This window comes from Pleurodeles waltl, chromosome 1_1 (genome assembly GCF_031143425.1).
Source record: "Pleurodeles waltl isolate 20211129_DDA chromosome 1_1, aPleWal1.hap1.20221129, whole genome shotgun sequence".
Classification (NCBI taxonomy): domain Eukaryota; kingdom Metazoa; phylum Chordata; class Amphibia; order Caudata; family Salamandridae; genus Pleurodeles; species Pleurodeles waltl.
The window spans coordinates 851,104,265-851,119,633 of record NC_090436.1 but is presented as its reverse complement, the minus strand read 5'-3'; the positions used below and the strand labels follow the sequence as shown (position 1 = coordinate 851,119,633).

At 41.1% G+C, this 15,369-nt stretch overlaps 1 protein-coding gene across 1 annotated transcript in view; it reads left to right on the top strand.

Moving 5' to 3' along the window:
• Positions 1-15,369, top strand: part of TRPM6 (transient receptor potential cation channel subfamily M member 6) — a 1,083,502-nt gene that overhangs the window by 967,703 nt on the left and 100,430 nt on the right. The window contains exon 35 of the mRNA XM_069229129.1: positions 11,508-11,590. Coding sequence (XP_069085230.1) covers positions 11,508-11,590 — 83 coding nt within the window. The remainder of the gene's footprint in view (positions 1-11,507; positions 11,591-15,369) is intronic.

Here is a 15,369-nt window from a genome sequence, read left to right as displayed (position 1 = left end):
TCCTACAGAAACTAACAGCTGAAATAAACAAATATTGAAATTGAGCTGAAAAAAACAGCCATTTTTCTCCACGTTTTACTCTGTAACTTTTTCCTGCAATGTCAGATTTTTTAAATCAATATACCGTTACGTGTGCTGGACTCTTCTGGTTGCAGGTATTTATAGGGCTTGCAGGTTCATCAAGATGCCTAGGTACCCAGAGGCAATAGATGAGCTGCACCATGCAATGGGTTTTCATTCTATTCCGGGTATACAGCAATTAATTTGCTGAAGTATAAAGAGTGAAAAATAGGTATCAAGAAAACCTTTGTATTTCCAAAATGGCCACAAGAGAAGGTGTTGAGAAGCAATGGTTATTTGCACATCGCTGAATTCCGGGGTGCCCATACTAGCATGTGATCTACAGGCCATTTCTCAAATAGAAGTCTTTTTTACACACTGTCTTACATTTGGAAGGAAAAAATTTAGAGAAAGACAAGGGGCAAGAACACTTGTGCTATTCTGTGTTCTCCCAAGTCTCCCAATGAAAATGGTACCTCACTTGCATAGGAAGGCCTAATGCCCGCGACAGGAAAGGCAATATGGACACATTACATTTTTACATTGAAATCTGACGTGTTTTTTGCAAAGTGCCTAGATGTAGATTTTGACCTCTAGCTCAGCCGGCACCTAGGGAAACCTACCAAACCTGCACATTTTTGAAAACTAGAAACCTAGCGGAATACAGGATGGGCTGACTTGTGGGGCTCTCACCAGGTTCTGTTACCCAGAATCCTTTGCAAACCTCAAAATGTGGCCAAAAAAAACACTTTTTCCCTCACATTTCGGTGGCAGAAAGTTCTGGAATCTGTGAGGAGCCACAAATTTCCTTCCACCCAGCATTCCCCCAAGTCTCCCGATACAAATGGTACCTCATTTGTGTGGGTAGGCTTAGCGCCTGCGACAGGAAGTGCCACAAAACACAATGTGGATACATCACATTTTCGTTTAAAAAAAAAAAAACAGCTGTTTTTTGCAAAGTGCCTAGCTGTGGATTTTGGCCTCTAGCTCAGCCGGCACCTAGGGAAACCTACTAAACCTGTGCATTTTTTAAAACTAGACACCTAGGGGAATCTAAGCTGTGGTGACTTGTGGGGCTTTCACCAGGTTCTGTTACCCAAAATCCTTTGCAAACCTCAAAAATCACTTTTTTCCTCACATTTCGGTGACAGAAAGTTCTGGAATCTGAGAGGAGCCACAACTTTCCTTCCACCCATCATTCCCCCAAGTCTCCCAATAAAAATGGTACCTCACTTGTGTGGGTAAGCCTGGTGCCCGCGACAGGAATAGATCACACAACGGTCAATGTTGGTCCTTACATGAGGCAGCTGTTGACCCTGGGGTGATCCATTCCTGACGCAGGCACTAGGTGTAGGCACTCAAGTGGTGTAGCGTTTTTATCGGGACAGGTGAGGAATCACTGGGTGGTAGGAATTTTGTGGATCCCAGCATATTCCTGTAGTTTGTGTGACCGAAATGCAAGAAAAATTGAGTTTTTATTCATCATTTCAGCTTTGCAGGGTATTCTGGGTAAGAAAACTTTGGGGAATTCGCACAAGTCACACCTCTGTGGACTCCCCTGGATGTCTAGTTTCCAGAAATGTTTGGGTTTAGAATGTTTCCCTATATGGCTGCTGAACCCAGGACCAAAAACACAGGTGCCTGCCTTACAAAACCAGTTTGTTTTGTGATAGATAATTCTGATGTCTCCACAATACGATTTGGGCAGTGGAATTTGGGGCTGAACTAAATTGGGGAACTCCCAAGGGAGCACTCTCTCTCTGTGCTTGCCGCTGCATCTACCTGCTCTCTGGGTTGCGCTAACCCACTATTGCCCCGTTGCACAGACTGTGCTTGCGAAGGGACAGCAGGACTGTCCTCATCACCTCCCTCATAATTTACTGGAAGAGGAGTTATCCAATGGGACTTCTCTGACTGAAAAATCACTCCCAGAGTCTGCGCCATTTTCCTATCCCTCAAATGCTGTCTCAGATTCTGCTGTCTCAGTCTCTGATCCTATGTCAGAGCTGTCCTCTATAACCCGAGTGACAGCGTCAGCAGCAGTCATCCATCAAGATGCCATCTCTGCTATTAGCTAAACTGTTGCTCTAAAACACTAGCCTACGTAGACAGTCACAAAATTGCTGGTGTGTGTGTGACATGTGCAACAGTAGAGGCCACCTTACCTGCGCTTCTTTCCTCAATCAGCACGTTCTTTCAAGACACTCAAAAAACACCTTGTCACATACCATTCATCACAGTCTTTAGCACCTCCTGCGCCCAGTCCAACAATCATTATTGGTGCCCCCGCTCCCATGTCCTCCTCCTCGGATTCCCTCATTACCATTCAGCAAAAGTGCCCTTCATCTCTCCATAGCCGCCCTCCACCCCGCACATACATTTAATTTGTATTATAGCGCAGGTAATGGCTGACTTTACTAATGTACTCATCTATTTGCATAAAATACAGATTTGCTCTTTGCAGTATGCATATAAACCTTCGGCGTTTCTTTATGGCACTAAAACTGCCACTAGACAAAAGTCTGATCCTTTTGTAGCAGAAATATAATCACAAGACTTACTTGACTTTTTTTTATAGCTGCCTAAAAGCTACAGTTGAAATTCTCAGTTGAAGTATGTGCATTGCTTTGAAGACGCAAGCTGCAACTGCAAGACAATTGGTGGCAAATATATATATATATATATATATATATATATATATATATATATATATATATATATATATATATCACTTTTATATGTGGGTCTGGTTTTCCTGGGGGCCGATCGCAGCCCCCAGGGAAACCACACATGCATTGACAAAAGTGATCTATATATATATATATATATATATATATATATATATATATATATATATATATATATATATATATAGATAGATAGATAGATATAGATAGATATATATAGATATATCTATCAACAGAGATAGATATATCTATCTACAAAGATATATCTATGGATAGATCTATATATATGTGTAGATCTATTCATAGATATATCCATGTAGATAGACATATCTATCTCTATAGATATGTCTATATATATATATATATTATATATATATTTTTTTTTATTAATTGTATGGTTTCCTTGGGGACCAAAATGGCCCCCAGGGAAACCCTACAACTACTAAGAAAAAAGTATTGCCCCCACAGGGGGTCGCCCTGCCCACGGGTGACCCCCTGTCAAATTCTTAATTTTCTTTTAAATAAGCCCCTGGGCGGTGCGATCGAGCGCAATCGCACCCCCCCCAAGGGACACCTACCTCCATATTTAAAAGATATGCCCCCAGGAGGGGGGCCGGCCCGTTTTCCAAGGGGGCCGACCTCCCCAAGTGAAATCCCTGGTGTCTAGTGGCTGTGCTGCGAACGAGGGCCAGGAAACGAGTTCAGGAAGGCCTCGTATGAAAGGGGAGAGTCTCCCCTTTCATACAAGGTCTTCCCGAACGTGTGGAAGGCCGTTTGGGGATATTTTCCCCATCGGAGCAGGAAGCAGCCTTACTGCCGCTTCCTGCTCCAATGGGAAAAACAACACGTCACAAAGGGGTGGGTGGGGGTTAGACACAGAAAAGCTTCTGTGTCTCCCGGGGAGTTAACCCCCTCCCTGGTGTCGGCCACTGGTCATGACCCACACCAGGGAGGTAGTGCGGGCTTCGGCCAGTGGCTGACGCCCGCAGCAAAGGGGTTAAATTACATGATTTAAAACAGATAAAATCTAGAAAATAATATTATTTAGTGTTTAAAAATATCTAAAACAAAGCACGACTATTATTTAGTTACACTTTATTTTAACAACCTTTTTAAATTTATAAATTGATGTAACATTGTGTATTATTAAAAATTGTTAAATTACTTTTAATTAATTCTGTACAACACTCCAAATATTTATAAATACATTTTTATTACTTCAAATGAGATTTGTTTATATTTTTAGATTATTTTTGTAATTGAACATTAAATTGATAGTGCTGTAGCATGTAGCATGTTTATTTCTATTTACATTTAAGATAATTTTATACAACTTACACTACTATTTTACCTAAATATTTTCACAATTTTATTTAGTTAGGTTTTTTTACTTTTCTATATACTGGTGAGACTAGAGTCAGGGTGAAGATTTGTGGTACGGTACAGGAAAATGTAAAAAGTGTATTAGAATTTGTAATAAATCAGTAAACATATTTTTATTTTATATGCTATTGTAAATTAGAAAATGTTCAATGTTATTATATGGGAAACAAATACAAAGTTTAAAAAACTTGATAAAATGTCTTCCATCTGGTTGACTGGGACCTAAGCATCCCCGTGGCCAACGCTTAAATGAACACTGTTGGATTTAAATGTATAATTGTCCTCAAAGAAAGCTCTATCTTCAAAATTAGGAACTTTTTTGGGAGTTTAGTACTATCAGTAGGGCAAGCTGTATTTGATAAGTGTTAGATCTGGCATCCTTGACGTGGTTTTCTCCCCAACGTTTTTGCCTTCAACCTTCCTGTTTTGCTGAATTCAGTTTTGCTAGACTTTGAGATATGCACACCTTACCACTGCTAACCAGTGCTAAAGTTCTTGTGCTCTCTCCTCTTAACATGAGAAAAATGGCTTATACCCAATTTGCATATTTGAGTTACTTGTACGTCCCTAGTAAACTGGCACTACCTGTGCCCAGGGCCTGTAAATTAAATGTTGCTAGTAAGCCTGCAGCACTGATTGTGCAGCCCACTTGAGTAGCCCTTTAAACATGTCTCAGATCTGCCATTGCAGCCTGTATGTGCAGTTTTAAACTGCCATGTTGACCTCACAAAGTAAACCTTTTGCCAGATCCAAACCTTCCTTTTTAATATATATAAGTCACCCCCTACGATAGTCCTTGGACAACCCAGAGGTCAGGGTGGAGTGTATTTTAAACATTGGGAATGTACTTTTTAGTTCCACATGTCCTCGTAGTGAAAACCTCTTAAATTCACTACTGGAACGCCTACCTCCCTCATATGATAACATTGGAGTTTCCTTATTACATTTAATAAGTGATAATTTCCAAATGGGAGTAGGTAACCAGTTCGTATTTGGTGTCTTTGGAATGGGAAATAAACATCTTCCCTCATGGCAAAGTTGGACTTAAGGTTACAATTTTGAAAATGCCTCTTAGAAAGTAGGCATTTTCCTCCCTTAGTCATTTAGTATCTGTAGCCTGTCTCGGGTCACATGACTGGGTATAGCCTTAATTTGGGCTTTGTGTAATCCTCCTTGACAGCCACACACAATAGAGAGCTAAGGTGTGTCTGGATGGGTCATCACTGGCAGGATGGGAGGGTGGGAATGGGTACAGCCCTCTTGACATTTGAATTGGGTATGTCTTGCCTTCACACTAAGGGCTGTGCATCCCCTGTAGTTAATTTGGGGCCAGGGAAGGCAGGAGACCTGTGCACGTCAAACAGAAATCTCAAGAAGCTTTTCCCACTTCTCAGGAATAGCCAAGGTGTAAATATTGGACCTCAGATACCAACTCTTCAGTATACTTCTGGACCTGTGGACCCTGTGGCAGGATGAAAGACTACTGTGCTGCTGAAAGGACTGCCACTCTGCTGTGCTGCAGCTGTGAAGGAATGCTGCCTTGCTGTGCTGACCTGCTGCCCTCTTGCCTGGTTGATAAGCGCTTGACCTGCATTTGTTGAACCTAGGACTCCACAATGACTCCACGGGCCAGTTGGCTGGCATCCTTACTAAGGCCTCAGGAACTAAAGGCTTTAGCAACTGTAAGTCCAGCACTTGGACTTTGCTATCTGTGAATCCCACATGCCAAGTGGTGCCACCCCAGTCTTGGAACCTTGGAAGACGGTCTTAATGTGCTCTGCCAGCCGATTCAGCAGAACCAACACATCTCCTCTGCTGCTTGAATTCTCCTAGCACTCGGACTCAGCCTCGACCTCGCTCACAGCCACATTGAACCTCCGCTGCACAACATCTACTTGATGCAGGCCCTAGCATCACAAATCTCTCATCAATGACAGCCTTGATGATGGTGCAGGTTCTCTCATCACATCCTCCTAGCTCTTTGGAACTGACTCATCACCGCCATATCATGACTCATCCTCTACACCAGACTTCACATCGCAAGCCCTCTTCACATCTCCTCGGAACTGAAGCATCACCCCGGCTGTGCGACGCATCCTTGATGTATGACCTTGCAATGCTCTGCAAACAGGATTTAACGTATTCTTGTTCAGTGGGCCTGATTTTGTCCATGTAGCTGACCCGTGCTTTATTGAGGTTGGTCTGAACTTGTGACTTTGTCCTGGTCTAACATGACCAGATATCCACAGTTGGTGCTTTGTGGCTCTATTCTACCTGAAATCTTTAAACCTGCATATCTCTAGTTCTACTGATTGGAATTTTGTAATTGTGGCCTTGATGTATAATTAAAATTTACTCTGTTCCGCTAAATTGGTGTGAGATTTTTCTTGTGTTATGTTTTCTAAATAAATACTTTACACATTGCCTCTAGATTGAGCCTGACAGCTCAGTGTCAAGCTACCAAAAGGTTGAGCACAGGTTAAGTTTGGGTTTGCTTGTGCCTCACTCCAAATAGGATTGTGGTTGCTGCTTGAGTTGGGTTTCACCCCCCTCAACCAGTAATCCAATTACTCACAGTAAGGCCGTAGCTGGATGTGTTGAGGATGTCCATCCACTCAAGCACCCTCTGCTATAAAGCTTTGTGCAGAAAAACACATATTTCCAAAAGGGGAGTTGCCACAGCTCAGCTTCTAGGTTCACAGAAAATGCTCAGTTCCAGCTGTGCAACAGGATTTCTTCCAGGAAGACAAGGTTTGATGCACCTGTTAGCGCACCTTGTCCTTATTAAGTAAACTTACAAGGGGACGTGTATAGGTCGATTCATCTTTTGGATTGCATAGAGTATCCTAGCCAACTGGTGAATAAAGAAAACACCAACAATAATTCTAACCAACGTATACACCAAAACTTAACCTAATTACAAAAGACCATCACTCTCAAGAAGGTTAGTTCGTTTTATTCCCTATTAGTTACAATTCTAATCAAAACCCTTATTTCGAGAATTCATGGTTAATCAAACTTTATTAGCATCATGAGCAATAATCCATGTAGATGTTTATTAAAGAGCAAAAACAACATTAATCTGACTTGGCAAAATTATTACATTGATTAATGCAGCCATGCAAGTTTGTCAGTCAAAGTCAGTCACCCTTAGTCACCCTTGTCAGCCTACCTAACTCTGATTAGCATCAGCATGTGAGTCTTCATGCGAAAAACAATTTAGTAAAAAATCAATAATTTGGAAAAAAATCTAACTAAGAGAGAAAAACATTTAAACAGCGCAGTTGGTACCTAGAAGGAAAAGCACACAGTAGTCAGTCAACCTTTATAGCTACCTATCCAACATAGATCAGCAACGAGTCAGTCTCCGTCTCCAGGTCATCAGTCATCAGCAAGAATCGGGCTCAAAAGGAGCAAGCCCAAGTTTCAGCACTTCGGACAGCGTCTCCTGACGTCATCAACTTTCGCCTCTCCACTCTGATTTCCCTGGTCATGTCATGACTTTATATTAGGGTCTCTCAGTCCGTCCCACAATTTGCTAATTGGTCAACCTTATCTGGGGTTATGACTCTAACCTATAGTTTTTGTTTACCACTCGTCTGCGTCTACACAAGCATCAGGTTCCATTAATATGATTGGTCCCTCCATCGATGAGTACATCATCCGGCTCTTCAGGTAATGAAATTGTTGCTCACAGTCTCTTAGTCAGTGGCTCCATTGTTCAGATCCTGGGAAAGTACATTTAGCCTACTCTACACATAATTGTATCAATTTGTTCTGATCGTCTCCTGTTCGCTGATGAATTTTCAGAAATTTTCTAGCAGAGCTCATCTCTGAACTCTGTACAGTTCAAGGTCCTTTTCTCCAGTTCCAATCCTCTGCGGCTTATCGCGTCTCCACGTTTAAGCAAGCAAGGCCCAGCGCTGACCAGGCCTCTAGTTCAGCTAAGTTAAGGATATGAAGCATCATAGAACATAGGTTATATCATCAGTTATGGCACATTATTACCTTTTTATACAAATGTTGCATTATTTTTAGTAGTGTTAACACCGATGGTGACCACTCCCCATGGACACATTTTTCACATTGCACGTTATTTTCAATTATTAGTTTTCAAATGTCATTTTTCTCATTGGTATGTATACGCAAATCATTAGAATATTCTCATATTAGCATATCTGCTGCAACACACCCTTCACTCACATGAAAGAATTTCCATGGGGTAATCAGGTTTTGTTAGCAGGACTTTCACGTCATTTAACCTTCTGGGTCATCAGGTGACTGGTGTCACCAGTTGTGGAGTCAAATTTTAGAATGTAGAAGTTCAAAAATGAATTGTGACCTATTCTCTCTGGTACTGTAGGAGACGGGAAAGAGTTATGTATTGGCTAAGACGGCAAAGGCATTCCTCTGCTTCACGTTAAAGCAGGTTCCCTCTTCAGAAATGATCAAGGAGAATATTTTTAAAGTGTAAACCTGTAAGACACTTGTGGTGAGAGAGAGCCAATCCTAATCAAATGTCCAGGCTTCCCACTTACAATTGCACATCAAATATGTCCACTTCTTTTCCAGTGTACATAATGTGTTGCATCATAACTATGCCAAGTTCCTTGCATCCAACATCCCCAATGGTGGATCCATCTCTTTGCGGTGCAAATCTCTGTTCTGCATTCCAACTCAGCATGTCATATGATTTTAAAGAAAACCAATCCACTTGGCTAATACTTTGTTCAAGCTGCAAGCAAGATAAGCCTCTACTGGGTATGCTGGCCATCTGTTCTGCATATTACAAAGTGCTGCCTGGTCTGTTGAAACATTAATGCCATCACTTGGCAGACCCCAGTGGTTCCTTCCCTCTCCTGTGCTCATTGAGTGAACACTTGAAATGGCAGTTTAGACGCAGAGCGCCTTCTCTTCGTAAAAAGGGACAGCCCACATCACCTGAATCATCAAACAATCACTTTAAAGTGTTTACATCCATCACCTTTCTGAGAAATTCAAAAGTATATAATCATCCACTATCATCCATAGCCAGTTGGAAGCCATTATGCATTACACCATTATACAGTACTATACACAAGCTACAGTAAACACTTTGATAAACTTGCCCCCTAAAACCTCATGTGTCTTGCTACGAGAACATATACTCCAGCAATAAAAGTGCAAGAAAACTAATAAATCTGAAGAAAATCTCAAACTCCCAACACTATTAAAGTTCTACAAAATCTAACAAAAATTCATATAAAGCTGGTCCTTCATACTAAGCTCAGAGATTTTTAAAACCTGATAAGTGAGGCCATGAAATGCCCAAAATATGTTTCCATATGATCAAGCACTGCCAACTAGAGAAATAACAATGTTGAGATCACATACAGAACATGGTTCTACTAGTTATGCCTTCAACTAAATCCTTCATGTACGCCAACCAGCCCATCTCAGCAAACTTGATAAAAACATGTTCTCAGGACCACAATGCCCAATCCTCAGCATCTTAAACTTGACAACATTTGTTCCTTTTTCCTCAAATCTGGTCAGATCACCCCGCCCCTCCGAATAAGTCAAGTATGAGTTCCTAAGACATCCAAGCATGGAACTAGTCTTTGTTGGAAGGGTACTTCACAGATTTATCTTTACAACTTCTTTCAAATATCTTGAAAAGCAACTTGCTAAATTCTTAACAATCAGGATTCTGCCATAAAAGCAGCAAAGAAATTACCTCTCTACTAATTCATAAAGATGCCCTAACTATTATAGATGTAAAAGGTTTCTGGCATTTTGTGCTGTTAGATTTATCAGCTGCATTTCACACTTTAGACAATGGAAAACTACTTAACAACTATATAATAGAATGGGAATGGAATTCCTGGTTGTAAAATGGTTTCAACCCAGTATCACATACAGATCTAAATTTGTGAAAATTGATACTTCTTCAAGATCATTCCCTTATCTTCTCAGATCCTGTAAAACTCAAGGCTCAACTTTTTTCCCTTTTTTTTTAACCTTTACATAGATCCTCTTAATCCTGTGCTTCGCGGCAAAGGGATAGCATCACAACACTACTCCAATGACCCCCAACTTTATCTAGAAATATCAATCACATCAGACATCATTCCCCTAAAATATCTATGGAAAATCTCTCAAAATGGATTTATCTCCAAACTAATCCTCTCAAAAAAGGAATTCCTTCTACTCTCCTTTGGTGGTCTGACTTTATGTTGCTAAATGGCTAGGGACTCCTGATCTAAACATCACTCTTAATCCCTTGGAATAACCAGCAACCAAAATATCTTTCTGATGATACACATCTCCAAATGAACAAACACCGTGTCATTTCAGCTCCACCTTTTCAAGATACTGAACCTTACTTCCCAGCTGAAGAATCTTGGACCACTGTACAGGCCTTGGTTCTCTTACACCTTGATGGAAACAATGCTGTCCAGGGATATGCACACAAAATATTACCAGCCCCCACTTAGAGCCCTCTGCATGTAGCTGTCCAGCTCAATAAAGGCACCAAGAAATTAGACCACACTGCCCCTCATGAAAGATCTGCACAGGTGCACCTAGATGCCAAAATCCATTTCAGAATTGCTTATATAAAGTGCCAAACCCTACGTGTAGGTCTGTGTTCCTGTTTGAAAGACAAAATTACAAGCACTGGATGGAATAGAGGAAATCTCAGATGATCTTTGAAATTGTTGCCAATGTTACATAAGCCAAAAGGCTGACCCAAGTCTCTGGAGCAATCTACTTGGAGACATCATGCTTAACAACATACTGTTTTTCAAGCAACTCCACATATACAGAATCTATTTGAAAGATTGAACTCAGGATCCTCACAATCCCTTATTCCACCTCTAGGCCATTATTATTATAAATAATATTATGGTATTCTTACGTTACTTTATTTATTTTCCCATTACCGGGTGGTATTTTGAAGCTGCCCTTGTAGCTAGGTCTGTGCTATGCAAATATATGTAATCAATACTAAATTAAGTGGTATATTATGTGACTTGTAAGAGAAAGTTCTCATTCTCACATAGTTACGTTTATGCCTTACTATAAAAGACAACTAGACAACATGTTAATAACCTTGTTATAATTACTGATACATTAGCAACTGTCACCCCTATAGGCTTTGATACTGAATGAAACTCAGACTGAGTAGATATTAAAACTTGACTATGATTAGGCATTTTATCTAAATCTGTAGTGTTGTTTCAGGTGCTATCTCTCTCACGCATGCACCTATATGTCCTCATGTATATAGCAGAATGGGTGGAATTTTTAATTTTAAGTGGAGATATGGAATTGCTTATTTATTGTCATAATAACGTGCATAGCTATAACGGCCTGACATTTGTACACTCTATTTAGGAAATCCAACAGCAGAGGGCTGCTCAGAAGCTGATATACACCTTTAACCAAGTGAAGCCTCACACCATACCCTACACACTGAGGTAAGACGTGTCCCTACATGCTCAAGAACAAAAGACATAATACAACTGTCTAGTCGAATACAAGGTTGTTAAAATACAAATTCATCTTTGAAAATGGTAATTATTTTTTGGCAATAATGGAAAGAATTATGTTACTGTTACTTCAGTGAGATAATAGGTTACAAATATATACACAAGAACAATTGCAAGAAAAATCGATTCTTCATTTTTACAAAGCAGGATGACTAATAAATTTACAAATGTATCTCAAAATTGTATTCTATTTGCTCATAGTGAACAGTGCTCATGTGCAAAATAGAGAGAGTAAGTTGCATACCCTCCTCAGCGGATGTTTCACTCATGCCCTTGAACTCTGTCAAGATCACATGATCAAATCACAAGCGTCTATTTATACAGAAATGAATAATTAATTGCAGCTACCGTTCAGCTGATTATTTGAAAAAAAAAAGACAGGATGGGGTGGGGTGGCCTGTCCCCATACCAGTGTATTCTGGGCTTTCACGTTCCCACAATAATGTGCATAAAACAATGTTCCAGGTACCAATAGTCTATGGTATAAGATGTAAACCATGCTTAGAACCACGAGTAAATATATATTAATTCTGAATAAAAAGTAGTTATAAATGTAACCAACATATTGGATATATATGTTCAAAAGTGAAAACGTTTGGGGCTGTGTCAGTGCACCTTCAGGGCTGATAAGTTATGAACGAATTTTAATGAGTTGACATAAGTAGTTGCACGTGTTTACGTTTTTTCAAGAAATTTCAATTTCCTGTGTTTCACTATGACTCCCCTTACTGAAACCTGACAAAAAATAAAGTTGCCTACTGAGGTTAGGAAAAAACTGGGGCTAATTGCTCAACTATGCTATCTATAATTAATTATTTGTGTTCGTTCATAAATAGATATGGTAGTATTACATTATATTAGCACTTATTCAGGGCTTTCGTCCCCTATTGAGTTCGCAGACATGAGGAGGCTAATATTTAGCAACTGGTCTTTTACTTTGGAAACATGAAACAGAGGCTTTTCCACGTCGCATTTAAAATAGTCCTCCGTAGTCCAGAACATTTAAAAAAAAAACAGAGATGTATTGTAGTGCTTGTTGTGGTGCATGTAGCTTGCTGTAGGCCTTGGCAATAAAAACAGACCACTGTCAAACTAGTCATGTATTTTGCAGTGGTGAGTACTTTTTGCTCCATATCCTAGAAATACAGCTTCCTTTTAATCTTTACTTTTTTGTATCTACAAAGTAAAATGTGTGTTGATCTTTGCCAGCTTTGAAATTGGTAAAAATAATTTTAGAGAAGAAGAACAACAATTCAATTGGATGGCGGGTTTTGGGAGCACCGAAAACCTATGAATAGGCATAAGTAGTAGGGTAGGAGATGCATTCTAATATTCGTCAATTCCCTCAATGTTTCAACTTTGTGGATGTTTTCAATCTCAGCAATAGGAACACCCGGAATCTCGCTGAGAATCCTATGATCTCCCTAATACCCCACATGTGATAATCTATAAATTCATGCCCAAGAGGTACATTTTCTACAATTATTGTATTCCACCTGCACCTTTAGAGAAATAACAGTCCATATTTTGTCCATCACAATTGAAATATGCCGGTGCCATTGAAACTTTTAGCCTCCCTAAGTACAATTTATAGATTACTGACAGAATATCGTAAACAAAAATATTGTGTGGAAAGAATATCATAGCAAAAATATTGAGAACCAAAATATCGAGAAGGTAGGTACAAATAGGTAAGTATAGATTTTCTATTCTTAAGTGCACATCTACGTACTTTGAAGATATATAAATCGTCAAGGTTCATATATGTGGCGTTATATATGGTAAAACATTGCTTACCTATAGATACCTATATTTTTGACATTATATTTTGTCCACTCAATATTTTATCTATAATATTTTGTTTACATTTCCAATTTATATATCCAAAATCCAAACTAGAAAAAATATATTTGCATCTTTCTTTAAAAAAAAAAAGCTCCTACGACGAATTTTGCTTATTGTCGGGCTCTCACTTGGTCTGTTTGAGTCTCTTGTATAACTTGTTTATTGCCCTTCAGATTTCAGATTTCATACGTGTGGTACGTTCCAAGTTTGATTGTTTCCAATTTGCTATTGTTTACGGGTTTTAGTCCTCAATGTCCGATCGCTCACCTGCTCGTGGATCACCCTCTATCCTCTCCCCTTCTCACCCTATCCTTTCCCTTGCTCATCGCCCCCCCTCCTCTGCACTCTGCACTCGTATGCCTCTCCTCTGCCCCACCCCGCTTCAAGCTAGGATGCCACCCCACTATGCTGTCTGATTTATCCACACATGGACACACTACCTTGTGACGTCTGGGGATTACTGCACCGGATATTGTGGGGTCCTTACCGGCTGTGTTGATGGCTGCTTCCCCTTCCACCTCTCCTTCCCCCCACCCTCTCATCCTGCGGATATTTTCCACCTGTGTCATCTGCGTGACTTGACAATGTCATTGTATCTGTGGCATGGTTTTAACCTAGACGCACTCTGCGAAGGTCCCACCCCCTCCTTATCCTCGCCCCTTCCCCCGCGGCACAGCGCTGCACCGACTTCTGCTACGTGATCGCGCGCCATCCTCCAGTGCTTATATCTTCTATATCTTTTATATCTTATATCATATATCTAATATTTTACGCCCTGACAGGGACAACGGGTTGGCGAGACTGGGATGTCTTGTGCGCCTCGCCCCCCTGGCTGGGGGCCCGCTGGTCGGGTGCTCGGGCATTCGAGCTTCATAGGCTTAGGTTTAGACCCGCAGATTACAGATCGGGACCGGTGGAACTTCCCTGTTCTACTCTCTTTTCTTTCCTTCTCCCTTCTCCTTTTTCCTCCTCTCTCTCTCTCTCTCCTTTTCTCTTTCTTCCTGTTTCTCTCTCTCCCCCCCCTTTTTTCTGCTTGTGAGGGTAGTATTGAGCTCTCCCCTTCTGGCCCATTCCTCGTGTTTCTATTTCTCCTCTTTCTTTTCTTCTTCCTCTTCCCTCTTCTCTCTCTCTCTCTCTCTCTCTCTCTCTATTCCTTATCCTCCTTCTTCCTCCTTTTCCTGGGGTACTCTCCCCTTGTTTTTCTTTTTTCTTCTCATCTCTCCCCTCCTCCCCTGCCCCATCCCACCCCCTTCGCTTATCCCCCATTCCCTCCCTCTCTTCCCTCCCCTCCTACTATCCCCTCCTTTGCCCGAGACAGATCCTTCCTCCAGGTCCTTGACATTGCTTTTTGCCCTCTCTAGCCCCCTTACCCCCCACCCCCTCTCTCTCTCCTCCCCATCTGGACTCCCTGGCACCTATCTCTGGGTTCCACGATGGCCGACTCCCCCCACAGCCCTCTACTCCGCTGCGAATCATATACTGGAACGTAAATGGCCTTACCCATTTCATAAAACGGAAAAAGGTGCTACACAGGGATTGGGCAGGAACGGCATTATTTAGCTACAGCCCTACCACACAAGAACCAGGAGGCCCCCCGAAGTGTGGTGTCGCATTGCTATTGCAGAAAACCATCCCCCTCATGGGCTGATCCAGAGGGGCGATATGTGTTTGCTAAGTTGAAGATGGGGGATTCTTCCCAGTGCGTGGGCTCTGTTTATGCCCCAATCGGTTTTCTGAAAATCAACCGTCTTTTGACTGAAATAGGGGCGACTCGTTATGTGATCGGGGAGATTGGAATCTAGCTAGAGATGCAGTACTGGATAGGACAGGGCCCCTAGATATCAGCAATAACGCCGACAGGG